The 25,770-nt window shown below is 49.6% G+C and overlaps 8 protein-coding genes across 15 annotated transcripts; 6 read left to right on the forward strand and 2 right to left on the reverse strand.

Annotated features, from left to right (window-relative positions):
- Positions 1-108: 108 nt before the first annotated feature.
- Positions 109-513, forward strand: TERG_12190 (uncharacterized protein; the record flags this gene model as incomplete). The annotated part of the gene is given in 3 exon segments (XM_047751185.1): positions 109-215; positions 224-363; positions 416-513. Coding segments are annotated over 3 exon segments (345 nt in total).
- Positions 514-581: 68 nt separating this feature from the next.
- On the reverse strand, positions 582-905 carry TERG_04794 (uncharacterized protein; the record flags this gene model as incomplete). The annotated part of the gene is made up of 1 exon (XM_003234154.1): positions 582-905. One exon carries the CDS (start codon positions 903-905, stop codon positions 582-584), a length of 324 nt encoding a protein of 107 aa, XP_003234202.1.
- A 224-nt stretch (positions 906-1,129) lies between these two features.
- On the forward strand, positions 1,130-2,875 carry TERG_04795 (uncharacterized protein). Its single transcript, XM_047748326.1, has one exon. It carries the CDS (start codon positions 1,360-1,362, stop codon positions 1,660-1,662), a length of 303 nt encoding a protein of 100 aa, XP_047604305.1. The 5' UTR covers positions 1,130-1,359; the 3' UTR covers positions 1,663-2,875.
- Positions 2,876-4,336: 1,461 nt separating this feature from the next.
- Positions 4,337-8,346, forward strand: TERG_12191 (uncharacterized protein; the record flags this gene model as incomplete). The annotated part of the gene is made up of 6 exons (XM_047751186.1): positions 4,337-4,606; positions 4,789-5,116; positions 5,290-5,502; positions 6,165-7,633; positions 7,761-8,189; positions 8,257-8,346. The coding sequence occupies 6 exons, from the start codon at positions 4,337-4,339 to the stop codon at positions 8,344-8,346; spliced, it is 2,799 nt and encodes a 932-aa protein (XP_047606413.1).
- A 1,443-nt stretch (positions 8,347-9,789) lies between these two features.
- Positions 9,790-10,736, forward strand: TERG_04800 (uncharacterized protein; the record flags this gene model as incomplete). Its single annotated transcript, XM_003234160.1, has 2 exons — positions 9,790-10,038; positions 10,119-10,736. The coding sequence occupies 2 exons, from the start codon at positions 9,790-9,792 to the stop codon at positions 10,734-10,736; spliced, it is 867 nt and encodes a 288-aa protein (XP_003234208.1).
- Positions 10,737-15,557: 4,821 nt separating this feature from the next.
- Positions 15,558-20,178, forward strand: TERG_04803 (uncharacterized protein). Of its 2 annotated transcripts, XM_003234163.2 has the most exons (5): positions 15,558-15,822; positions 15,901-16,191; positions 16,372-18,041; positions 18,112-18,748; positions 18,807-20,178. In XM_003234163.2, the coding sequence occupies exons 3-5, from the start codon at positions 16,607-16,609 to the stop codon at positions 19,366-19,368; spliced, it is 2,634 nt and encodes an 877-aa protein (XP_003234211.1). In that variant the 5' UTR covers positions 15,558-15,822; positions 15,901-16,191; positions 16,372-16,606; the 3' UTR covers positions 19,369-20,178. The 2 variants fall into 2 exon arrangements, with proteins under 2 accessions (XP_003234211.1, XP_047606414.1); XM_047749873.1 differs by having other exon boundaries at positions 18,112-20,178.
- A 351-nt stretch (positions 20,179-20,529) lies between these two features.
- Positions 20,530-22,742, reverse strand: TERG_04804 (ER-derived vesicles protein ERV14). Of its 5 annotated transcripts, XM_047749875.1 has the most exons (5): positions 21,908-22,742; positions 21,658-21,790; positions 21,380-21,535; positions 21,194-21,260; positions 20,532-21,110 (listed from the first exon to the last, which is right to left on the reverse strand). In XM_047749875.1, exons 2-5 carry the CDS (start codon positions 21,756-21,758, stop codon positions 21,018-21,020), a joined length of 417 nt encoding a protein of 138 aa, XP_047606416.1. In that variant the 5' UTR covers positions 21,759-21,790; positions 21,908-22,742; the 3' UTR covers positions 20,532-21,017. The 5 variants fall into 5 exon arrangements, with proteins under 5 accessions (XP_047606417.1, XP_003234212.1, XP_047606415.1 ...); XM_047749876.1 differs by having other exon boundaries at positions 20,530-21,110; positions 21,380-21,790; XM_003234164.2 differs by lacking the exon at positions 21,908-22,742 and having other exon boundaries at positions 20,530-21,110; positions 21,658-21,875.
- TERG_04805 (uncharacterized protein) lies at positions 21,899-24,731 on the forward strand. 3 transcript variants are annotated; one of them, XM_003234165.2, is made up of 3 exons: positions 21,899-23,239; positions 23,320-23,572; positions 23,638-24,731. In XM_003234165.2, exons 1-3 carry the CDS (start codon positions 22,864-22,866, stop codon positions 24,581-24,583), a joined length of 1,575 nt encoding a protein of 524 aa, XP_003234213.1. In that variant the 5' UTR covers positions 21,899-22,863; the 3' UTR covers positions 24,584-24,731. The 3 variants fall into 3 exon arrangements, with proteins under 3 accessions (XP_003234213.1, XP_047606418.1, XP_047606419.1); XM_047749877.1 differs by having other exon boundaries at positions 21,899-23,572; XM_047749878.1 differs by having other exon boundaries at positions 23,320-24,731.
- Positions 24,732-25,770: the final 1,039 nt, after the last annotated feature.

A 25,770-nucleotide genomic window follows, 5' to 3' on the forward strand; every position in this document is an offset into this window, starting at 1 on the left:
CATAGGCGTTTGCCTATTAAATGAAATAACAGCCTTTGCCGTTGGGTTTACCTGACATGGCTATCATGGCTATCTGTTCTAGTGGTGTAGGTGAAAGAACCCTTCGCAATGGCACTGGTCCGCAGTATTGAAAAATGCGGCGGCCAGCCCCCTGTTTCCCCCCAAGACCTGCTGCACCCCGTCACAGTTGCCCTCTTCAAGATCCATGGCCGTTTGTCTGTAGGCGGTCTGAAGTCTGCAGGGTGGCTGGCGTACTCAAGGATCAGCGGCTTTACAGTAACAAGACGGATCATTCTGGTGACGCTTCGCCAACTGCCGGGCTGAATAAAGAGATGAGCAAGAAACTTGGGTACTATGGTCCGGGTATACTTTTGTAGTAATTGTTGTACTATGTGTCTAAAATACAGTGTCAAAGATAGAGAAAAGGTTCAAACAACCTTCGTTATGGCTTTACCATACGCTCAACACCTGCCCGAGAGTGTCACATTAGATTACTCGAACAGCATAGAGTAGTAGGGAGAGAACAATTTGCATACCACAGTCAAGTATTAGCTGCTTGAGCATCCACTCTCATGCAGCTTTTATGAAGAACCGTTCTTGTGTTCAATTGGCAAGCTCATCCCGACTCTCCTGGCAGTCAACCGCACTCGTTCTTCCTGGTCCATGTCCGCTCCGGGGTTATATCGTTCCAGCAGCGTAACATACTGTCTCTGGGCCTTGACGTATTGCGCGAATTGTTCTGCTTCTTCCAGCTGGGCCCGAGCAGCGTCGGCGTCGGCGGGTGCGGAAGAAAGGTGCTGGCGGATCTTGGTCTGGAGGGGAGACGGCGAGAAGCGCGGCCGGGAAGGCAGCTCGCGTAGTATGGCCCGGTACACCGAGCGAGTCCTCGCTGGCACGTTCGTCATGCTGAGCTGGCTTGATCTTTCTCTTTCTCTTTCTCTTTCTCCTTCTCCTTCGTCTTCTTCTTCGTCTTTGTTTGTTTCTTTCCTTCGTCGACTTTTTGGCAGGTGAAGTTGCATTTACAACAGCACTGGAAAAAGCGTAGCGGCTTGGCGAGGTTTTTAAAGCAGCGGCATGAATCGACCGTTTTTCTTCCTTTTATTTTTCGCTAGAACAAAAAGACGCTGACGACGAGGGATGAAAGCAGATCCAGGCAGAGGCCGTCGTGAGAGGAGGAAGAAGAAGGTCAGCTGTACTTGGATCGTGAGACAGAGCTGATGGCTGTGTCGTGTCAGGTCTGCTCCCGGGAGCAAGCAAAGTACCGGTGTCCAGCTTGCGGCGTGCAGAGGTAGGTCCTCCCCGGGGCAAGAAGACGAAGACGAAGAAGACGAAGCTGAATCTACGGATGCATACTAACTAATGCCTGTGATAGCTGCTCTCTGGCGTGTTCAAAGGCCCATAAGACGAGCTGCTTTCCAGTTGCACAAGATTCTGCGTCCCAAAATGCTCACATACAGGGAGACGGCAATGCGGTGGCCGTCAACGACGCCGAAGCCCCAGCTACGTCTACGTCTACATCGGCTGCTGCTGACACTGCCACAGCTCCGGGGCAGGGACAATCGAAAGAGAGATTCTCCAGCCTTGAGAATTCGCCCAAGCTCCAGGAGTTATGGAGTCGATTCCCCAGATTCCGGTCTCGGTTGCGGGAGATTTACAGTCTAACGCTGGAAGAGGAATGGGTTGAGGAGGCGAGGCCGGACAACAGCAACGGACGGGGGCGCGGACGAGGACGCGGGCGAGGCAGGGGATCACATTCGTCCAGAGGGAGGAACCGAGGCCCCTGGACGGCGGAGAAGGGCTTCAACCGCGGACTTGAAAGGGTTCGCAAATGGCGAGAAGCGTGTGACGAGGATGGCGGTGCATCGAGACACGCCACCGGCGGAGCTGAGGATGAGGCATTTCGACGCTTTATTGCTCTTGTTATTGATATGGATATGGATAATGATATGGATATGGATAGAGATATGAATAATAGGGGTCACGATACGGAAGCAAAAACAGGAACCGGCTAAGCGGCGCGTTACTCTAAAGATTGGCTGAGGCGAAAAAGCTACCAACCTGCCGGGATGTGCGCACCGTTTATGGTTTATGGGAGGTACCCTTGGGAAGACCGATCGCACCGTGTGCAGCCTGCGTACGCTCTCTTTTTATACATATACAACTGACTGCTTAAATCCTGCAGATCGTGGGGTGTTATGGGAATGTTTAAAAAGGGGGGTAAAAAGGTGTGTGTGATCCTATACATAGCCTCACTCTTTCGCTTCTCTGCTTGGAAGAATGCTGTTTCTTGGACAAGGAAATGAGAGTCCCATTCGATTGGCCATGACCTCGTCGAGACATGATCTGTCGTCTGACGCTGACCTACAGAAGAAGCGAAGGGGTATGTTATTATTCGGGAGCGGAGATGCTGATCCAGAAGCTATATCCAGTTCCCAGGACAAGGACCTGCAGATGTGATCTCTTTCGTCACAAAATGCCCCTTTGGTCCTACCACACCAAGTGTACATACAGTATACAGACGAGTTGACACACCCACCCACTCTCTTCCTCCCCGCAAGTTTGCTAGATGGGGATCCATCCGTCTCAGGGGGGTAAACGAATAACAATCCCGTCGAGGACCCGAAACACAGGTACCTTTTTCCTTTCTAGCATGATTTGAAACGCCAAATAGATACAGGGGGCCCAACGGTCAAATGGAACTTCCCATTCTACACTGGACAGTCACGAATTAGAGGGCAGATGGCTCTTCGATCTGGAGCCGAATAGTGGGACGGCGGTTGGCTAGCTGCTTAGAACACGGGGCGAGGCTCTGGGACTCGTCCAATTCCGAACTGTCGACTCCACGGAGTCAACATCTCTGCATAAACAAACTGCCGTCCAAGGCCACAAGACCATGAAGAAAGGAAAAGAAAACAGGGCCAGCGTTACCGAGAATAAGCACGAAGCAGGCGACTCGCTCTCCCCTGGCCGCACAGCCCGGCAGCTGAACGCAAAAGCTGAATGGAAGGGTCCTTTCTCTGTTGCACACATTACCTCCGCCGGGCTGACCTTTGACTTCGTTGCCCCCTGGCTGGCAGGATGATGGATGATGGATGATATGAAAGGCTTCTTGCCACCACTCGATCTATACATTTTTCTTCTTATACATTGCTATTATAACTCTACAACATAACCAGGATTACTCCGTACGAAGGAGAAGACGAAGAAACAAGAGCGCTAGAGGAGTCCCCAACCCTATCCTCCCTTGCGAAATGCTACCTGTCTGATGTATGCGCCAGCCAGCCAGCAACACCGCCTGTAGATCAAACGTAGACAAAACAGACAGCAGACAAACAAGCCCGTAGACTCGATAGCAGGCAGCAGAGCAGGCCCGCCAGGTCTCAAGACACTGCAAGAGACGCAGAGACGCAGAGACGCAGAGACGACGAGAGAACTGCGAGAGAAGAGAAAAAGCAAAGAAGCGAGACGAGAGACAGGCCGAGATGTCCTTCCAGCGTTTTCTGCTTCTTGTTACAGGCGAGGAAAAAACAACATCCTGGAGCGTCTGCTGTCTCACTAAGACTAAAAACCCATCATCGATCTGCTGCGTCGTTCGCCGCTCGACTCCGGCCTGGCATCTCGCCTCTATCTGTCGATTTTCTATATATACACACCTCCGATCAGCCGTTCTCGCTCTCTACCGCCCGTCTCGACCCTGCCTGCGACGTTGTACCGGTCAAAACGCGCTGTTCCTTGTCTACAACGCAAGACTGAAGAAGAAAGAAAACACACAAAACACAACAGCAACAACAGCAACAACCACAGCTTGGAGGACGGAAGGGCGTCCTCTCTTTGCTTCTTCTGCTGCTTCTTCCGCTCGCTGTTATCTATCACCTGGGTTTGCCTCCGTCGTCCAGCGAGAGAGCAGCAGCCGGCACGCGGGAAGCGACTCTCAATTCGGCGGCTGGCGATGACGAGCGAGCGTCACTCGCAGTAGAACAGCGTCGGGCTGGCTTAGGGGAAGAAAGACGACCGCATTGGAGACTCCCGCGAGAGACATGCAGCAGTGATCCTGTTGTTCCCCCTGCCATCAGACGGGCTTCGTTGCGACGAACACACGCAGAGACAGATAGATACAGCAAGAAACCGCGGGGACCAAAGACGGACAGACAGACAGGAAGACAGACAGGAAGACAGACAGGAAGACGGCGAGAGAGACGCAGAGAGACAGACAGAGACAGAGAGAGAGAGCTCTACCTCAAACGCCTTCTGTCTCACACACAGACACCCACTCGAACCCATAACATACCTCTATATTATATATAAATTATATTAAATTATATATATTGTATATATTATGTCCGCCTCCTCCTCCCTGAACCTCGCCAGGACACGGTCAACCAGCGCCGGGCGTGATGGTCTCCCTTCCGCACGTCCAGCTCGCCCGCCGCTCCAGAACCGAACATACTCGGCCCCCGTGGGCAAGCTGCACCTCCAGGCCGGCCGCTCGGGCAAGCAGGACGCCGCTGGGTTTACGGCAATCGCAGAGAACGAGGTGACGATGACGGGTCAGGCACCCGAAGACAAGGAGAAGGAGAAGGACAGCTCGGAGGACCTCTCGGAGGGGGTATGGGTATTTTTCAGTTTCCCCCCCCCCCCCCCCCCCGAATGTGATATCCCGATGTCGTGTCCTTTGTCTGCTCCTCTCTAGCTCCGGACAAGGACTGAGGCCATTGGGGCATGCGAGATCTATAGACATATATATCCCTCTCGAGAGACATCCCCCGGCTAACTTAACGGCGTGTATAGGCTGCTACGTCTGGACACCAGCTGCCGCAGGTGAATCTAGCAGTGGTGGGAGCTGCGGGCGTGGGCAAGTCGACGTTTGTCAAGTGCGCGCTTGACCTGAAGCAGACGCCGCTGGTTCGGTCCTCGATCAAGAAGATGTCCATGGACGGAGCTATCTACGTGGTCCGGCTGCTGGAAATCGCCATCCACAAGATCACCCTGGACGACCGCGGCCGCATCGTGTGGCCCAAGTGTCTGGGCGAGCAGGCGCTGCCTCCCATCGACGGGGTTCTCTGCCTCTTCGATTCCACCGATCTCCGCAGTGTGTCCCAGTACCCACAGGTCCTTGGTAAGACCCGGCCTCTCCCTCGGTGTCGTTCTCGCTCTCGTTTGCTTGTTTCTTTCTTTTTTCTTTCCTTTTTTTTTCCCCCTTTCCCTTCTTTGCGTCGTTCATCCTGCCTGTATTCCGCCCGCCGGGTAATCAGCGCTGCTGGTACGACTGCTGAACGGACGGAGTCTTAGATGCCCTTCGGAAGTCGACCAACATCCCTTTCCTCGTGATAGCCTGCAAATGCGATGGCCCTCAGAATGAATCCCAGCAGGACCCTTTAACCCTAGTGCAAGCATGCCGGTCACTCCTGGGGTTGAAGGTGCAGAGAATCTCGGCCAGCCATCCAGAATCCCACAAAAAGTGCATCTCGACCATCCTACGAGCCATCATCATGCGTAGTGCCGGTATGTCCAGCCTTTTCTACCTCCCCCCGCCTTCTCTTCTTCTCCTGATCTGCTTGTCGTCTGTTTGTCCCTCCCCTTTTGTGTATGAAGAAAAGAAAAGAAACAAACACCCATCACGGTGGACGGTGTTGGGCCCCTTCTTCCTCTCTCCGACTCTTCACGAACCAGACCCAGCCCGGAAGGCGAACATTTCAACCAAAAGGGCCGCTGCCTCTGTCTCTGCATCTGCCTGCCCGCCCTCCGTTTGTTCTGGCTCCCCTCGGGACTTTTGCTGCTTCATCCCCCCCTGTCTATCACGCTAAACTCGCTCCCGGCTTTCTCCACCCACGCCTCGCACCGCCCAAAAAGAAAAGAAAAGAAGAAAAAAGCGAAGACGAGGAAAGACGACGAGGCAGGAGAAGAAGAACTCTGCGTTATCCCCCTGCTCTGGCTCTTATGAGTTCGAGTTTGCCAGCCAGAGTCGTCGAGCCTTCGTCCTCCTGCTCTTCTTTTTTTTTTTTTTTTTACTCTTTCCCTCCCCCCTGTTCTAGTTGCAGCCGACTTTTTCACCACCTCCCCTTTCTTCTCCAAGCATGATATATTATCTTCAAAGCGTCCGCCCCCTGAACCGCTCTCACGCTGGCTTGCCGCACCGGCTGACGTCTCAATGCTCTCCCTTGCAGATGTAGCCTCTTCTACAACAGATCGCTTGCCTCTCTCCGCCTCTTCGTCTCCGAATCTCGCACCCTCCGGCAGCAGCAGCAGCAGCAACAGCAGCACTACTCTACTACTTCGCCAACCTGTCCCCCGCAACCGACCTCATACACGGGCAAGCTCCGAGAACCCCAGACCATCGACCAGCGACACCATCAGGTCTGACCGATCCGCCGGCGGTGGTGGTGGCCACGCCGATACGTTCAGCAGTTCGACTTTAGCCCCTGGCGCTCACGGCGGTTCGAGATATGCCCGTAGTAATTCCCAGCCCGTGCCGCCAAGAACACCACCCGGGAGTACGATATCAAACCGCAGCGCCTCAGAAACCATCGACGAGGATTCGCCTCCTGGCAAAGCCAGGTATCGAAACCTGAGGACCACTTGGAGGCATAGCGCCGGCTCAGACGCCTTCAGCAGCTTCCTTGATATGGACGATGAGCTAGACGATTCAAGATCCGCCAGAAGCCCTTCAAGTCAGGCGCAGCCAAAGGAGAAACAGGATGACACCGGCTGCACGCTTGACGAGCTGGTTGACCGGCTGCTCTCCTTGCCCTTGTCCAAGCAGGATGCAAAATTCCCCGCTATCTTCCTCTGTCTCTATCGGAAATTCGCTACTCCTTTTCAAGTTTTAACCGCCATAATCACACGCTTCGAGCACATCAACTGCAGCCGATCGCCGTTGCTCACCCGCCACGCAGATCAGCTCAGATTCCTAAACGTCCTCGCACAATGGGTCTCAGAGTACCCCGGAGATTTTGCTGGAGCCAAAACCCGGAGGCTACTGATCGAGTTCATTGCTTCACTCGAGAAGAATATCGTCTTCGCCTTTGCTGCAAAGGAGATGAATTCCTACCTCGAAAAATTTGTGGAAGACGATGACTTATGCTGGGCTTACACCGACGAGGACTCTTTACCCGATTCTACGGACCCGTTTGTGGATACGACCTCAAACCGCATGTCCCAGTCCATGGGTAACTTCAACATCAGCGACATGGACCTCGACCTCTCCTCGCAAAACTCCAACCTCTCCACCACTTCCAGTGCCGACAGGGCCGGCAGCATCTCCAGCCAATCTTTTCGGACCCTGCTCACCGTTGAATCCGCCCAGCAGGAAGCCCAGAAACTCGAGCTTGTGCCACGGAATCTTCTCACAAAAACCCAGTGGCGAATATTCATGGACATCCCTGACGAAGAATTTGCCCGGGAAGTGACCCGGATGGACTGGATCATGTACAGTTCCTTCCGGCCGCGCGAACTTATTCGACATGTCAGTTTGTCTGGTCCGAATAAGGGGAAATCATCGGCATACCTAGAAAATGTGAACAGGATGATCAAATCGTTTAATCACCTAGCCTTTTTTGTCGCTAGTATGGTACTGCTTCGAGACAAGGCAAAACATCGAGCCCAGGCGCTGGAGAAGTTTATGAATATATCATTGGTGAGTTATTACTGACTTCCGTTCGTCCAGGCTCACCCCCCCTTTCCCCTTTTTTTTTTCCTTTATTACTTGGCCCCTTTCCATATTCAAGTTGTTCTCGGCTAATAGGAACCTTTCCATATCAAAGAAACTCCGCCAACTTAACAATTATAATGCGCTAGGCGCAGTTATTGCAGGGTTGAATGGAACGCCGGTTTCAAGGCTATCACAGACTCGAGAACTAGTGCCCCCAACCCTTCAGAAGCAATTTATGAGTGTAGTTATACTCATGAGCACTGAAAAGAGTCATTTTGCATATCGACTCGCATGGGGAAACTCCTTCAACGAAAGAATACCGTTCCTACCCCTCCACCTTCGCGACCTGGTGTCTGCAGAGGAGGGTAATAAAACCTTTGTCGGCGCGAACAACGACCGAATTAATTGGCGGAAATTCGAGGTGATGGGAGACGTCATTCTCTCCATCCAACAGAGCCAGAAAACTTCATTTCCCACGTACACCAAGCATGATATCACCCAATGGTTGATCCTCGAGGCGAAATTTGCAGGAGATGAAGAGGTTAGTTGCATTTGCCCTCCTCTCAACTATATGTACCATGCACATATATACTGACGACACTCTGAAGGAACTCTACAGCCGGAGCATGCAAGTGGAAGCATCCGCTAGCGGCATCCCGGATCCAGGACGCAAACGGTTTGTATGGAGACGACCTTGAACTGATGATTGTTATGATAGTAATGTCCTTGATACGATCTATTATTTCTCGTAATAGAGTGTCAATATGGCCCGCCAACACACTTGATATAATTTACAATTCCCAGCGTTGGCTCATTTATCCGGGTTGGTTAGGAAAGGGAGGGATGTGGTTTTTACTATTCACCGGGAGGAAATATTCTATTTTCATTACCACCACCACCATCATCATTATCATTTTACATTCCTCATATACCTAAATTAATGCCTGCCCTTTTCCTCCTTTCTTCCTCCCCCGCCCATCCTTCTCTACTTTGGTTTCAACTATACTCAAGCAGATCTACCCCCTGCCTATCTATCTCCCTCTTTTACATTGCTTGGTTTTCCACCTTGATTGCCCTCCCGCTTGGACTGCCTTTGCTTGTATTATTGTATACCCATATTTATGAATTGTTAAAAAAACTGCCTTTTACATGAGTTTCTATGTGTGATTGTCAAATGGACGTTAGGGGTTCTTTTATACGGACAGACATGTACGGATCCCCGTGTTGCTACAGGTAAATTTATAAAGTCTTTGTGGAATAATATCAATCTATAAATAATACAAGAAATGGTGATTACGCACTAACATTAACAGCCACAGTGAGTAGCTAAAGGAGCCATCCTGCCCTGAGTGTTAATGTGACGGTCAGCCAGGAGGCTGATAGCCCTTCTATTTATAGAGGTGCCTTAGGACTTAATAAGAATTAGCTGCGTCAATACGACCTCATAATGGCACCAGAATGATTCTTCCCTAGCCAATGTACAGGGACCCTAGGTCTTGATCCTCCAGATTCCATCGCCTTAGGGTATCAACACAGCATAAGCATTTTTTTCACAACATAAGCAAGACTGCTCAGTTTTAAGGCCTGGCTAAAATGTTAAGCTCTATGAAGATGCGCAACGAAACCAAATGAAATGTACGGACGTATAATATGAGACCTGTGCTTGCAAGAAAATCTACAGGTCATATCAAAAACATACGCATCTATCAACATTTGCTTTGGCTGCTGGTATTCAGGAGTATTGCGTAAAGCTTTCCCCACAACCGAGACAGAAGAACGAAAACCTTTTGAGGTTTTGTGATTGCAGGAGTCTTCCTTTCAGGTATTCCACCCATGTTGACTGTTTGAAGACCGTTTCTTCCTGTTGTAGGTAAATTGTAGATCGATGACATAATCATATAAGGTTCATATCACGTGATTTTGTGGTCGGCATAATAATTTCCTATTAAAGAGTTTGGCGTTGGAGGCCCGAGCACAAAGTTCTGGGTGGAAGAATTATTAACCTTATTTTCAATTAGCCCGGGGCGTCAAATCTCTTACATAATCCATGAGCCAAAGAAAAGCTTTGAATTTGAAGACTCACTTCAACTCCCCGGATCTCCCGCTGCTATTCACATCACTGGCAACGAGAGTGAATCACCATGGCATCACAGCCTCTATCCCGTGTGCTTTCCAGGACAGTGTCTAGCCCCTTGTCGGCCTTGAGACGGCAGAGTCCTCAGCTATCGTTACGATGGCTTTCGAGCGCAAGTAGACCGCCGATGGTCGTCCTGGCGCATCACCGGCCAACCTTGCAACGGCATCACCAGCCTGTTACCCAAGGACGTACCGGCGTTCCTTCAAATAGGCGAACTATATTCATTGAGACGGATACCACTCCCAATGCCGATGTGAGTGCCCATGTACCTCATTATTCCGATGCAAGCTGTGCTACTCGGAACTTTGATCTAATCCTTTTCGTTTATACTAGGCTCTCAAGTTCCGGCCTAACCACCCTGTCCTTCCCGAAGGCTTTCCGGTTTCCTTCCTTGAATACCTAACTCCGCGATCTACCCTACAACCACCATATCCATCTCCTCTAGCGGCAAAGCTTCTCAACGTTGACGGTGCTGTATCGGTGTTTTTCGGCTCGGACTTTATTACGGTAACTAAGGATAGTGATGCTAATTGGGCCCATATCAAACCCGAGATCTTCAGCCTGATTACCGAAGCAATTACTAGAGGCGAAGCACTGGTAAACGTTGTTGATGTCAGACAAGGTAAGGAGGGAGCGGAGGGCGCGGAAGCAGAAGAAGCTGTACGATATAACGAAGAAGATGAGGAAGTTGTTGGGATGATTCAAGAGTTACTCGAGACAAGAATCAGGCCCGCTATTCAGGAGGACGGTGGAGATATAGAATTCCGCGGATTTGAAAACGGGAATGTCCTGCTAAAGCTTCGTGGAGCTTGCAGAACCTGTGATTCGAGTACTGTGACATTGAAGAACGGTATCGAGTCTATGCTCATGCATTACGTGAGTTCACCTCCCCTATTCATTCACGCACCTGCTCCTACACCCACCGCCGGGATGTTGAGCCCGCGTTGTTAATTTTTGGCGTTTGATGTACAGATTGAAGAAGTAAAGTCCGTCACACAGGTACTTGATCCGGAGGAAGAGATTGCCGCACATGAGTTCGCACAGTTCGAAGCGAAGCTGAAACAACAAAAAGGCCCGACTTCATCGCAGTGACAACCTAGATCTCTGGATGGAGTATGAGCTAATGTCGATTCAATCTATGCATGCCATGATACCCTTCTTCTTTTGCCTGATCAGCCTTCCACAAGTTATTTCTCGAACATTTTCTTCAGTGTATGTACGACGACTCAGCCGTGCATACTTGAAGCCATCTTTAGACAAGGTATACCATTGCTGTATATATACGGCGCATAAGAGGGTCCTTGGCCCCTTCTCAGCCAATGTACGCCTCCGTCGAGACAATGGTGCACTTAGAATGTAGCGTTATGTTACATGTCCTAATATCTTTATGTGCAACCTGGACTTCCTCCACTCCATCCAATCACACACACTCACATTGACTTGAGGCAAGCTGTTTGTTCTGTGTATTATAAATATAGGTGTACATACCACTATCAATGATAAGATTTCATTCCCCGTAAAGCAATATCGTCTATCCTCTATTTCAGTATGCGTCCATGTGTTATGCAGTAAGTAGAACATTAGCCAACTTGTTGGAAGATGTTCTATAATAGCCGTGGCAAACATGTGGCTTAATTAGAATACTGCCGATCGGTTGGATGGGCAAATGAGCTTCAAAGTCATTCCCCCCCCCCTCCGCCGCGGAGGAGGATGAGCACGAGCAAGGGACATGGTTTGAAGAAAGTCTCACAGTGTGAAAAACGGAGTAAAAGAGAGAGAGCCCCTGTCAGCAAGCAATGAAGGTTCTGACTGCTGCTTTCGAGAAGCTGAACAACGCCGAGCAATTTAAGCGCAGAGCGGAGTATCTCCATCGTCGAAATATGTATATCTGCAGAGGATTAAACATAAACGGCAGAATAATGGAGGATAACTAGTTAGTAGGGCCGAAGAGACTAGACCTTGTAAGGAAATATTCATGAATGTGTTTACTCCTATTCCCTTGAGCGTAGTACGCGGTTTGGGAACCATTACATCGGCTGTTTTTGTTTATCATCAGTGGCTAGGAATGACCGCGCAGCCAAGAGAAGGGATCATCTCTCCTGCATCACATCGCCATGCTAAAGTTGTTAGTTCAATGAATTTCTTTTTGAGTGGACGGATACCAGATCTCGGAGCCCTTTGCTTTTGTATATTTAGCGTCTTGAATCCCCCTTTGCAAGAGTGGAGGGCCTGTATTCAATGCTGTAGATAGATGTTGGCTTCTATACCCCTCCGATTTCCAATCCCGAGTTCTTTATATGGGGAGGCAAATGAAAGGCGGTCTCACCACAGGTGTAAAAGCAGGCGAAACTAAATGGGGCGGACTCGAGGTTGGCTATAAAATCTGCTGGAATGCCAAGCGAAAAAGCGCGGTCCTCCTGGTGTACCGTGGGCGGCATGAGACCCGAATTAGCTGGTTGTTAATAATCGCCCAGTATCTTCCAGGTGAGGACAATGCAGTTGCATATTTGGCCGGAATTTGGTCGGGATACGGCTCCGTGCATCCCGCATGTTTGATGGAGGTGCAAAGTGGAGATGGATGGGCAGGAAAATCCCTCAAGAGGACGGAAGTTTCGTCGGGTGAGATGGGAAGTTATACAAACCTCGAATGCAGAACGCCAATTTCAAGTCTTATTGAGTACCTGTACCTCCATAAGTTGGCATATAAAGTGTTTCTATTCATATTGTAAAGTTCTCCGAGTAGTGTAGTGCTCAGAGTCTGGGAAACGGATAATGATCGAGAACCTCCATTTCAAAGCGTAGTGGCGAAGACCGAGCGAAGTAAGATAGAAGCATTATGCGGGGTGCAGAATGAGGGGGTCTGTCAAGCCGTGGGTGCATATGTGTGCCGTTTCATTTCCCATCGGAGAACATGGCCCCTTCCCGGTGGCTGCAGGCCAGCTAGTTATGCAAGAAAACATCGATCCCCCCTCCATGCTCTCAGGATGTGATTCGAGGCCATCGATCCCTCATATATGTTTCCAGTATCGCCTACCTGATACCCTCGTATAGATAATAATCGATATGGAGCCAACTGGAGATGCTGCAGCACTAAGTGGAGCGAAAACTTACTGCGCCGGCTAAATAACTCGTTGTAGAACCCGTTTTTCTTTTATCAAACATCCATGTCTGTCTGCTGGTGTTGTCCTGCGATGGGATCACTAGTACGCCGGCCATTGTTGAAAGCCACAAAGTTGCTCTCATCCGGAATAGATATTCTGCGGTTGGTCCATCAACAAACTCAGCCAAGACTTGACCATGGCTCTGGACTGAAAAGTGACCCAGGATCAGGAGCAACGTTTTGCTTAGCGTAAAACTCCCTCGCCAACTCCTCCCCCTCCTGCGCCCTTATCTCTCCCTCTGTCAGGCTGTCCCACTTAAATCCTCGACTGTCCCACGTCTGAAGGGGGTAGGCAAGGGTGTGTCTCAACACCGTTACGCCGCATGGCATCCCAAATGGCAGCTGGGCGCGAGTGAAGAAGATCTGGGCGGCAGTGCATCTGTTGATAACATATATTAATAGTGGGCCTGAAATAATGAGGTCATCCCTGGCTGAGTTGCGAGACTGAGCCAGACCTTTTCACCCATCCTCATTACAGTGTCAAAGGCGACAAGAAATTCTTTGTCTGTTCGCGCTGGCTCGCTTGCCCTGTTTTGGCTCTGGTCTTGGAGAGGAGCTTTGGGCAAGCAGACCGTAGTTTAGGCCATCAAAGAAGGTTAACGGTGGATTTCGTGGGGTCAGTTAAGCTAGTTAGTTTGCTGGATCAGTAACTAGTCAACCAGGTAGCCATCTCCATATAAGTTAACTCGATACCCACAGCTGGGAAGTAAGGCACACGAAGAGGCACCGAGTAAAGACCGCCTTGCTGTTGTAGGTACACTCCGTATACAGAGTGCGCAAGGCAAGATGCTGGAGGCTGCTTTTACGTCAACTCGCCGACGTCAAAAGCTCCCAGAAGGAGGCTGGGCATGCCAAAAGAAGCAACACGTCATGTGAAGCCTCACGTGGCATGTCTTGCCCTAGGCCCAGGCCCGAAGCGGAAATTGAGGCAAAACTGAAATCGAACCTCAGCTTCGCGACGTCAACTCTTCAACTTCATACCCTCAACGTCATCTCTTCAGCACCGGGTTGCCCTTCACACTTCGCCGGCCGCACGGGGTTGTTTTGGCTGGGGAAGTGTAGCTGCGAGACGAAGCTAGATGCCCACTGAGCCTTTCTCCGCGTCGCTGGGAGACTTTCTCTCGGTTAGATACGTACTTTGGAACATTGATCATTGGTAGCTTTGGAGGCGACTTTCTCTGTTATTCTTTATGTACCGTGTTTGACTGTACATATACCTTGGTTCTGCAGAAATTTAGCTGGAACTTAGTTAGGAGTTTTTGGTAAATTAAACAAACAGCAGCAACAAAGTGGCCTCGTGGAGAAACCTGGAGTGTGCTGGATATAGCTAGCTATAGACGCGGAATAATATAGCCGCCAACAACGATCTCAAATACCCAGTACTTTCCTCAAAATACAGTCGCACAGGGCACCGACGAGACAAGACAAGACCAGGTAGTATTCGACGTTTACTGCTTTCCTGGGCGTTTCTTTTTCTCCAGCATCCATCCTCGAGATCTCAGACCTAGGCACAGACAAAATCGCAACCTGAGCTCCAAGATCGAGCCTAGTTTATTTTATTGCAGCCACAGGTGCTTGTAGGCCAAGCTGGGCTTAAAAAGGGAGGGCTTTGGCCGCTTTGACTGGAGACTGCTAGTTACCAGGGACCCTGAGTCCAAACGACTCCACAAATAAACGGTTGACTTATAGCCCCCGAGCTGAGAAAAAAAGGGGACCTGACCTGGTGAAGGCTGGATTGACAATCCGGCTTTTTCTTATTTATTTTCGCTTCAGGTAACTCCATCTCCCCTAGCCTGGCGCCGGCGCCGGCGCCAATTCCAACCTGACAGATGACTCTCTGATATAGCTATGGTTCTGGGTGTTAACTGAACCACTTTGTCAACAAATACTGAGCCAGTTGGAAGGTTTTAGGCGCAGATCAAGAGATTCCAGACTGACTTTAGGCTCGAGGCGGGCCCAATGTGCAAGGAATAGTGAGAGAACCAAGGAAAAAGAAAGTCGCAAGCAAGCAAGCAGACGGACCCATCATTCAGCAGCAGAAGGACGGAGCAGACGCAAGCAAGCAGCGCTGCAGGAAAGCGAAAAAATAAAAAATAAAAAAGAAGACGAGAAGCTCGCCCACACCTCCCAACTCCGCTAAACTTAGTGTGCCACCATCCTCCGTCTTCTCATACGTCGTCGACATCTGGGGTTTCTGGAGACGAGACTTAGACTCAGCGAGCCATTCCAGATCTACCGCCGCCGCCTCACGCCACCCACTTTGCTCTGTTGCTACCACTTTCTGTCTGCTGTTTTCTCTTCTGATTCTTCTCTACTTCCGTCGTTCGTCTCCCTCTTCTCTTTCTCTCGCACACGACCATTTCTTCTACCTCCTCTCACCCGACTCCAGCCTTGCTACGTCTTCGACGACGATCCGCTGGCGAATGCGCTTCTTCTAGATAAGCCATAGTCAGCAGAAATCCACCTACCTGTCTAATCGTGGGCCAGGCCTTGCCAATCTCAGGACTTCGTCGGCTATTGAACACCTCTCTCCCATAACTCATACTTCATCACCTACCTCGTCCGCGCTCTATCCTCTCTCATCGCCTACCCCCCCCCCCCCCCCCCCCCCCCAACGAATACCTCATACACTCGCTTTTCCCTGTTTCACACGGCATTTGTCCGTGAGAAGACGATTCAGACACCCGACGTCAGCTCACATCATCTTGCCTTGTCGCCTTGCAACCCCTCCACAACCTTATTTGACAGGTCGCGCATTGGTAGACGACCTCAGTCTTCATCTATCTTCTTCTCGCCTTGTGGACGCTCACCTAGACGTGATTTGGGGAATATATCTTAGAAGCGAGAAAGGTTAATACCTGTGCCTATTTAAGAACTGTGCGTTCCAGCTCCTTCTCTTCTATTTCGCCACTATCCACTGTTAGTTATTTGTGCTAATCCGTCATCGAACTGTAGTTCCGAGCCAGCATCTTCCCTCGATATTACTCCCAGATAATAAACTGCAGCTTTTCGGACTACGAAGGCGCTCTCGTCCAGCGCGTGCTCCTTGACCTTCCTACCCCAACCAACTCACTGTTGCGCAATCCTCATCTTATCGCCCCCTCCACTTTCATCCCAAGAAAATATACTCTCTACGCTTTCGTCTCAGCTTAAGCCTATTACAGCTGATTTTCGGTAATTTCCTTGACGCGGGCTGCTCACGGTTGTACCCTATAGAGCTTCCCCAGATTGGGGGTTGACGCACATGTGAGTGTTACTAGCCACGCGAATTTTTTCAACTCCCTTGTCGCGAACCTATCGCGACGATTTACAGATTGAAAGAACGTATTATTGACATCAAAGACGTCATACTGTGGCGTTATCAAAGATCGATCTTGAATATTCCAAAGTTGCCCGTTGAATATGTTCTAACCTACCTTCTAATAGCAGTGGAAGACCCGCCCGTCACAAACACATGCGAGCACCTCCTCCTGCTTTAAATCCAGGGGTTTATTACCTAGACCTTGGATAAACGTCATTTCACCTACATTTCAAAAACAATTCGACGATCTGAAATAGCTTCGGCCACATTGTCCTGAAGCGTCGCCCTCAAGAACTCTCCAAGAAACCCCGTCAAAATTCCGCTATCCTCCTTTTACCATTTACAGACACATTAATAAATATGGCTGGCTCGACTAAAAATGGCCAGCCAGTACGATCAGCCAGCGCTGCTTTTGCAAACACACCAGGAAACAGTGCATCTTTATTGTTAGAGAAATGTCGACCTGGTATTCGCCGCTCGACACCTGATTCGGATGCCCTTGCTTCATCTGATGATGAGGGCGATCATCATCATCCCGCTCAACACCAGCCGACACCTTTGGCAAACCAACGTCGCCGTACATCCTGGCTCAACGAAGTGCCCAGCACCCTAATGAGAAAGGCCTCACTCCCCGTCACCAGCTCATTTTCGCCCGTCAGTTCCAATCCCACAACACCTGCAGCGGATCAATCGTCGTGGGGTACCGCTACGAGTCCCGGGGTCACCACAGCAGTGAATTGGGGAAATACATCTGGCAACGGATCTTTCCCATGGGGTACAGGGATCTGGAACACCGAAAATCGAAAGGAACCACCATCTCGCATGGCCGAGGTTCTCCAGTCCCCAACGAGCTCTAACCCTCCAAATTTGATCAGTACTTCCGGAGAAGATCAAAGCGGGACTACAGCATATCAGGCGTCTGTGGAGCCACCGATTCCATTTGCCATTCCACTTCACCCAACGCCTAAGACATACCGCTCTCAGTCATACTCAGTTGGACAGTTGGACCCAGAATCCAGTGGCATTCCCCCTTCCCTCACAACTTCCAACAAGCCCACCCCACACATCAGTCGCAATAGACCTGCTGCACAGTACTCCTCAGTCCAACGTCGTTCTTCTCGACCTAGCTTGTTGGAATTAGGACATGACCCTGCTACCCTAGGACGTGTTCGCGAAGACGATGACGACATTAGTCCTAGTGGCATAGAACCCAGCAACAATAACTGGGCATCGAACCAGGCACGCACCATCGAACAGCTCACTTTGGAGAACGCAATGTTGCGTCAGGCTGCGTCAGGCCAAACGGAGAGCACCAACAGATTCCGCGATCGTACCATCTCATCGACATCTGCCAACAACGGCTATTCCATGGCTCAAACCCACAAGCTTCACCCAATCCAAGGTAGTGTTCCAGAAGAATCTGATCTAGCCGTAGAAGATTTGGAAGATGTGGGTGGTTTTGCAGGCTACAACTCCCGCAATAATGCCCGCAGGCGTTTCAGCGAGCATTCAACAAACTTGGAAAAGCAATTTCCTACCTTTGCGTCATTGGAGAACCGCACCTTGGAAAACATCAAACGAGCTCAGTGGCAGAGCTCACTTGGTTTTGGCAGTATTGCTGACGTACCTCAGAGTCGCCGCCATTCTTTCGCCGATACTTTGACCCGACATCCATCGTCTTCCTTCCCTTCGTCAAGCGAGACTCGAGCATCGGCTGGTTCGACGTCCTCCCTTTTAACCCGCGATGAAGGGAGTTTTACTGAAAATGGTCTAAATACCTCATCCACCGAAATTGGTAAGTGCACTGCCCCTATCAGATCACAAAAAAATACGGTTATGGGGTGCTAATAGGCGTTTTATAATAGCTCCATATATCTCTGGACAAGACACTATCCCAACTTCTGGAATTCCAACCTCTCTTCACCAAGCTTATGTCATGCCAAATGCTTTTGGACGCCAGCATGCTGCCTTTGGCCAGCCCCATCAAAACCAGCAGTTATTCATTGTTACTTTCAAGTGCTACCGTGCAGATGTCTTCTATATCCAAGAGGGCACTGGCTTAGAAGTAAAGACTGGTGACCTCGTAATTGTTGAAGCTGACCGCGGTACTGATTTGGGTACTGTTGCCCATGCAAATATCAGCTGGGCAAGAGCCAAAGAACTGAAGGATCACTATGCCGAGGAGCATTACAAATGGTTGATGCTGTTCTCGCGTCAGAATCAAGGCAACGGCACTGGGCATAACAATCCTGGAGCTCCTCCATCTCTAGGCGGTGCACTAGGCAGTGCTGTCGGTGGCATGGGCCCTCAGTCCCAACATACATCTCAAGAACCTCAAGCTGCCGAGATAAAACCTAAGCTGATCAAGAGATTGGCTCAAAGCCATGAGATCCAGACCCTTCGTGATAAAGAAGGAAATGAGGCCAAGGCCAAACGTGTGTGTCAGCAGAAGGTTGCTGAGCATCGTCTCAACATGGAAATTCTCGATGCTGAGTTCCAAATGTGAGTTACTTCCCCGTGTCTTATCACGATAAATATATGCTGATTGATACAACTACAGGGACTGGAAGAAGCTTACATTTTACTATTTTGCCGATTCCTATATCAATTTTAATTCTCTGGTTACAGACCTATTCAAAATTTACAAGACGCGTATCTGGATGTCTGCTATCAATCCTGCCTCCTTTGTGACTCCATCCACTGGACTACCACCTCCACCTGGCCCTGGGATGATGGGATATGGGCAGGATTCCCACACTGATCGACGCCGGCAGCATGAATTTGGACAATACAGCGGCCTTAACCAAGGAATTTCTTCTCCATATACTGACCCTACCCGTGACCATATGCAACCTATGCAACCAGGGATGCGTCCCCCTTACCTCGACCCATACCATACATTCGGAGTTGCTAGACAACCTGACGCTGGATTTGGAGCTGGAATTCAACCTCAAACCGACCCATTTTCTTCATACCAACAGCCGCACTACACTATGATGGACCCTAATGCCCCTGACTTTAGCCGAACTAACGGTCATGGGGCCGGCAATAGACCCCAGAACGGCCAGAATGGCCAAAGCGATTGGACGAACCAATTCAATGGCCTATCGCTTAATTCTTAATGATATATTTACTTCAGGCATGGGCATCAACTTAGCCCTGTTCATGGATACATTCGAACAATCCATTCCGCATCGACCTTTCGCTCGTTAACTCCGCTACGGCGATAACATGATACCAGATTCCGCCCGTCTCGGACTATGGAATACCCAACGGAACATCGTTTTTAGAATTAATAATTTGCAACGGCGTTATCGGAGATTGTGAATACGTATTGTTACTTTCTCCGAGATTCAGCAGCCCTTTCCTTGGAAATACCGTCTAGAGTCTTGAAGGTTATGAGTAACGGCTCACCCACTCACATACACCTTCCCGGGTCCCGTATACTTCAGGAGCCATTTGGACATGGTTCAACCTGCTCTTTTTCCTGTTTACAATCGAATACCTTCGTTTCTTTACGTAAATTCTTGCATTAAGCTGCCAGCACAACGAAACTTTACGACAACCAAGTTTAAGAGAAGGACATACTCATGCAAAAAATAAGAAGAAAAAAAAAAAGGATACAAAAAGAAAGGAAAGGTGTTACGATACATACAGTCGTTATGGGACTTTGTTGTTACTGCTTTTAGTTCCTGTTCTTGCTATTATGGTACAATTTGTTTCTGTCACCGGTTGGTCATTGTTTAGTTTCTTGTTAAAATATTTTTAACCCCTTTCTCTTCCTCTAACTTCGTCCTCCCTGTTCCCTTTCATAGTCTTTTCTCAATTTGATCTTCTTTTTCTTCCTGTTCAATAGTAACACCTCTTTCTTTCTTTTATTCTTTTGCACCACCGGTTTTCATCTGATAATTTTTTTTGTTTTGCAAAAGTTCGATAATACAAACTACAAGACAAGAGAGAATACGGCGAGACCAGAAATTGCTATTACATGCTGGGGACTTCTTTTTCTTTTTACTTTTGAAGCACTTTTCTTTTCATTTTTCTTTTTGAATTAGAAAGGGCTTTGTTTTTTTTTTTTCTATTCCAGGTGGCATTTACACTTTATCAACCAGACAGACGAACTAAATTATACAAATGTTCAATTCTACATGTCATAAAGAGCATTCTTATTCACAACTAACGTATATGCTATACAGCCAGGCTGAACGATGTCGAGTAACGCTGAGATTCTTCGGTCTCAAACGGTCGAAAGGGAGTCCCTACTTTTTTCTTTTCTTTTCTTTTATCTTTATTTTATTATGTTGACAACGCAAACTGTTCGACCCACGGGTCCGGTTAGAGAAAGCATTACATGTGAAAGGTTTGCAATATAGTCAGCGAAGGGGATTGGCAACATTCAAGATCCCAGATGTAATAAAATGTGGGGAAGGATGAACGAATTATCAGAGGATCGAGAATTATGCTCGCATTTCTCATCTCCACCAAGTCTATCCGTATCAGGACTTTGGGAAGGGGCCATTATCATAATAGAAGAGACAAAAGAGAGGAGGTATACAGAGGCGCTTCGCATCCCATTTTTATTTTGTGGGATGTATATGAAAACAAAAAAAGAGAGAGAGCCAGCCAATAAAACCACCTTTTGTCATGACTCCATCATTGCTATCCCTGGCAATATGCATATGTGTTGCTGAGTACTTGAAGTAGTAGCGTAGTAGCTTTTTTAATGCAGCGGTCGACCGTTTTGCATGGCGTGAGCCGTCCTATCACGTAGTCAATGGGTTTCGTCTCGGATCAGAGCAACGATCATGCTGTAGAGGTAGAAAAAGAACATGACGAGGTGGAAACCGAGCTTGATAAAGGACTCCTATACGTAGTGAAAAAGAAGGGCACATGATCAGAAATAGTTGATTCCGACTTGGGTATGATATATTGAGCTTTGATATGTACCTTCTTATGGACATTCAACTTTCGGAAAATTTCTGTGGCATCGAGGAGATGTTGGTTTTCGAATATTCTTGAGAAAAGAAAAAGATCTGGTTAGTCTGGAGGTCCGCGAGTGGCCGAAAGGTAAATGTATAAGAGGGTGGTTGCCATATGGTGTGAACATCTGGCTTGGTGCGGGGGAGTACATACTTCTTTGCATTATATGCGAGAAGGGGCAGGTTAAGTGCGATTGTAAGCCAGTAGCCATTAATAACAAACAGGAAGGTTATAAAGGCATGGACAGCAGCTTCAGGGATAATATAGGAGTTTAAGCGGTTGCAGAGGTCAATCGGGTTGATATAGTCACTATTGTAAAGCAGGATACGGTCAGCGCATGTTCTCAAACAAAGCAGCTGTAGTAGCAGGTCCTTTGCAAGGGAGGCCATGCAAGATTATTTCTAATACAAAAAGGCTGAAGGGGTTCTCACCATTCTAGATCACTGTACATGATTGTGAAGAAGACCTGTAGAAAGAGGTTGACCGCATTGATCAGGACCGCCAGCAGGTATAGCCATGCTTCTCCTGACATGATGGAGGAGAGCTAGAGAGCAAGCTTATTGTCTAGTAGAGTGACCATCTGTTAGCCTAGCTGGAAGATGCCTCTGGAGAACTGCACTGGCAACCGTGTACGCTGGAGGAGCCCGAGTATGAACGGGGGACGCTGCCGATGGAACTTACAGCTACGGGCGGTGGGCGGAAAAGGAGGAGGGATTTGGTCAGTCGTTCGGTCGGCTAGAGAGGAGCGCAGAAGGTTGGTCGACTGTCTGTCTTGTCTATCTGTCAGGCGAAAAGCGAAGATGCAGAGCTGGCGGCGTCGGGTTCGTTGTTGCGCGGAGGAGGAAGAGGAAGAAGAGCGAAGTGTCGATGTTTGTTGTGTTGGAGGATCTTGAAGTTGTGGGAATTACCCGATTGGGCTTCGTTCAGGTTTTGGCCGCCGCAAGGAAGATTTTTTTCCTTTTCTCCCAGACTTCAGCCTGCAAGCAACAACGACAGCGACGATGGCAACGGGGAGACAGCGGCGAGAGCTCGAGGACGGTCACGAGAAGAAGCTCGATGCTCGCTAACTACTAGCAAGGATCAACTGGGATGGTGTTTCGTTTGACAGAGCCTCGAGCCGTGGGTGAGACGCCCACACGAAACAGCAGCGGCTCAGCCACTCGACAGGCGACCAACTTCAGCCAGCGCAGCGGCGACGAGATGCTGTCGTTTACGGCGCCACCAGGGCGATCGTCATAGCCTCTTTGGCTGAGCCTGATACGCCAGGCTGGGGAGCTGAAAATACGTTGATCTACCAGGTTGGGCTAAGGCTTGTCGTCGCTACGCAAGGCCAGGCCAGGCAGGCTAGTTATTTATATAATATTGCACTCACAGTGTATTTATATCTCGGCGAGCTGCTTCCGTGAGAGCGTGGACGAGACCGGAGGACCCTTTTTCGTTGTCTGAACCAGCCTGCGCTCACCGTACGACCTGTGCTGCGGCCAGCGGCTCGTCGTGATCCCGATTTTCGTCGTCTGCCCAAGGGGCGGACTCACAGGGCGTAACTACGGAGAAAGCCATTCTAGTTATTTCTGGACGACAGCGCCTATTTATCCAAATAGCTGGCCCGCCCGAGTATACCAAACTCTGGACGGCTCATGATGGACGATGCTGAGCTAGATCTCATGAATACCGAGCAAGATGACCCTCTTCTGCAGACGGACGAGGAGGAGGCCGTCGAGTCCATGTCGAATTCCGGGGAACCCGTCATCGTGAGGAGGAAGATAAACCAGACTAAATTCATCATAATATGCATTGCTGTGCTGTTCGTGCTTGATTTTGCGGCATTCTTCGATCTCATACCGCAGACCCGCATCTTTGAACTGATTGTCTGCCGGAATTATTTTGATAAACACCATCCAGACCGGTTCCCATATCCTCAGGACATACCAGAGTCGGAATGCAAGACAAACACCGTACAGAGCCAGGTAGCTTATATACAAGCTATAGGCGCTAGCTTTGACGCGCTTCCAAGTACGAATCCTTTCATCTCTTCGTCCTGAGCGCCAATAATTTTTTCATCATACAACAGCTAATTTGTAGCTTTCATGCAGGCATCATCCTACTTCTTCCTTATGGCCAATTGGCCGACAACCCTAGGTATGGCCGCAGGTTTGTCTTGCGGCTGAGTATGGCTGGTATTCTATTAGGCGCATACTGGGCTTTGTTCGTGTGCTCGTTCTACCGATATGTACCCCTTCAAGCAATATGGATCGGGGGTTTCTTCGCCTTGATCGGTGGAGGGCCTGGTGTAACGAATGCAATGGTCATGACAATGATATCTGATGTCATTGATGAAGCAAATCGGTCAGTCGAAGTTGTTGGTACGAAATATGACTTTGATGCATATTTTTACTGACAGATAAACCTAGGTCAACCGTCTATTTCCAAACCTCTCTAGCTGCAGTGGTGGCTCAACTCCTTGCACCTGCTATAGGGTCTGCCATGATGATGAAGCTAGGCCCATGGGTACCTTATTTCTTCGGTACGGCATTCTTTACCGTCTGCTGCCTCTTGATTTTACTGGTACCTGAAACTATTCCTATACAAGTTTTGAAGCCTGGTGCGGCTCATCCAGCACCATCCGGATTTGATCACTGTTCTGTTCGAGAGTCACTGGAGGCTCGTCCCCCCATTTCTCGATCTTCCCTCGCATCGAAGATGAAAACACTTTTTGCAACGGCATGGAAAGAAACCAAGCTCATTTTTAGCAACCGTACCGTGCTTCTTATACTCTCTACTTTCCTTCTCTCAACGCTGGGACGAAAGCAAGTCGATCTTCTATTGCTCTACGCCTCTACTCGATATGAGATCACCCTCTCCAAGGCCGGCTTTGTTCATTCCTTCATGGCCTGCGTCAGCATCGTTCTCCTACTGCTCGTCCTCCCGCTTACTTCAAGCTACCTATCCAAAACCCTCAAGTTGCCCAGCAGCGAGAAGGATCTGTGGCTTTCAAAAATAAGTATCGTGCTTCTCACGATTGGAAGCTTCGCCATCGGCTTCTCTCCAACCTTCGTTTCAATGATCTGTGCAGTCGCAATCTACACCCTAGGTTGCGGGTTCAATGCAGTCTGCCTCAGCTTGATCTCCGCCTTTGTCGACCCAAAGTACTCGGCAAGGCTATACTCTGTCATCTCGCTCATCATCATGATGGGAACCCTCATTGGTGGGCCTCTCCTGGCAGGTCTCTTCAACCTGGGGCTGAATCTCGGGTCGTCTGCATGGGCCGGATTGCCCTTCTTCGGCTCCGGGGTCGTCCATACATTTGTCCTGCTGTCGGTTTGGCTTATCCGACTGCCTTCTGTACAACTAGAGTAGCCCCTTTTATATGTATATACATATATATTCACACAGCTATAGAGTATTTCCCTTTAAATATAATGACGCCGTCTACCAGGCATCTCTTTTCTCCTACCTGCAGGTGATCTTGGCTGGCGTCGGAACAACGTCACCGCGATGCGCCTCGCCGAGCTTCCAGGTAGTTAACTTAACCTCAACACCTCCAGCCTCTCCGCATCCTCTCCACGATCTCTTCTGCCTGCCCATCCGCCAGTGCAGCCCCCTGCATCCGTCGCCCGTCTCGTTAGGCCTGCCTGGTATACTTAGCATAGAGACGAGCCCCAGCGGCATCTCATATCTCGGTGTTTTCTCCCGCCGTGCGCCCGTCCTGCGTCGTCCAGATTCCGCTCCCCCAAACCGCCCAACCGCCGGAGCTAGGCAGAGAAGCTCGCGTCGTCTTCGCCCTTGAGCCAACACTCTCTCTACTCCCAACAGCTTCTAAAACTAGCCTCTGGTCTATACGCTGTCTTGATGCTATCATAAAGCCGACCTGATTCCCCCTGAGCCTTTGACTGCTGCTCGTTTCATCTTTTCCGCCCAACCGGCAAAGATGGCATGGCTGGCGTTGCTTGGCCTGCTTGCTCTGCTCCCTGCTATACAGCCGACATGGCAGGCCAACAGCTACGAAATCAACAGCACCGCGGATTCCTTCGTCACTGCAGCGACTCCCTTCACTCTCCGCAGCACTAGACCGCCTGAGTGCCCGCCGTGCTTCAACTGCCAGCTCCCTGCCTTCAAGTGCCACCAATTTGGCAAATGCAACAAGTTCAACGGGAAATGCGACTGTCCACCGGGATTCGGCGGTGATGACTGCGCTGAGCCTTTGTGCGGCTCTCTGCCCGATGGGCGGGACCGAACTCCTCGCAAAGGGTCGACCTGCCAGTGCAAAGATGGCTGGTCTGGGATCAACTGCAACATGTGCGAGACCAACGATGCCTGTAACGCTATGATGCCGGAGAAAGAAGGAGGAGTATGTTATAGACATCACAATGGAGGAGAGACTATTGCCGAGAACTATCAGATGTGTGAAGTCACCAACAGAAAGATCCGCGACATGCTCAAGGAGAAGAAGCCGCAGGTTACGTTTTCATGCAAGAAAGAAGACAAGACTTGCAACTTTCAGTGTGAGTGTTGGCCCTGTCTTCTATATTCCTACGTTGATTGCT

The sequence above is a fragment of the Trichophyton rubrum genome, assembly GCF_000151425.1.
Source record: "Trichophyton rubrum CBS 118892 genomic scaffold supercont2.5, whole genome shotgun sequence".
Taxonomy (NCBI): Eukaryota; Fungi; Ascomycota; class Eurotiomycetes; order Onygenales; family Arthrodermataceae; genus Trichophyton; species Trichophyton rubrum.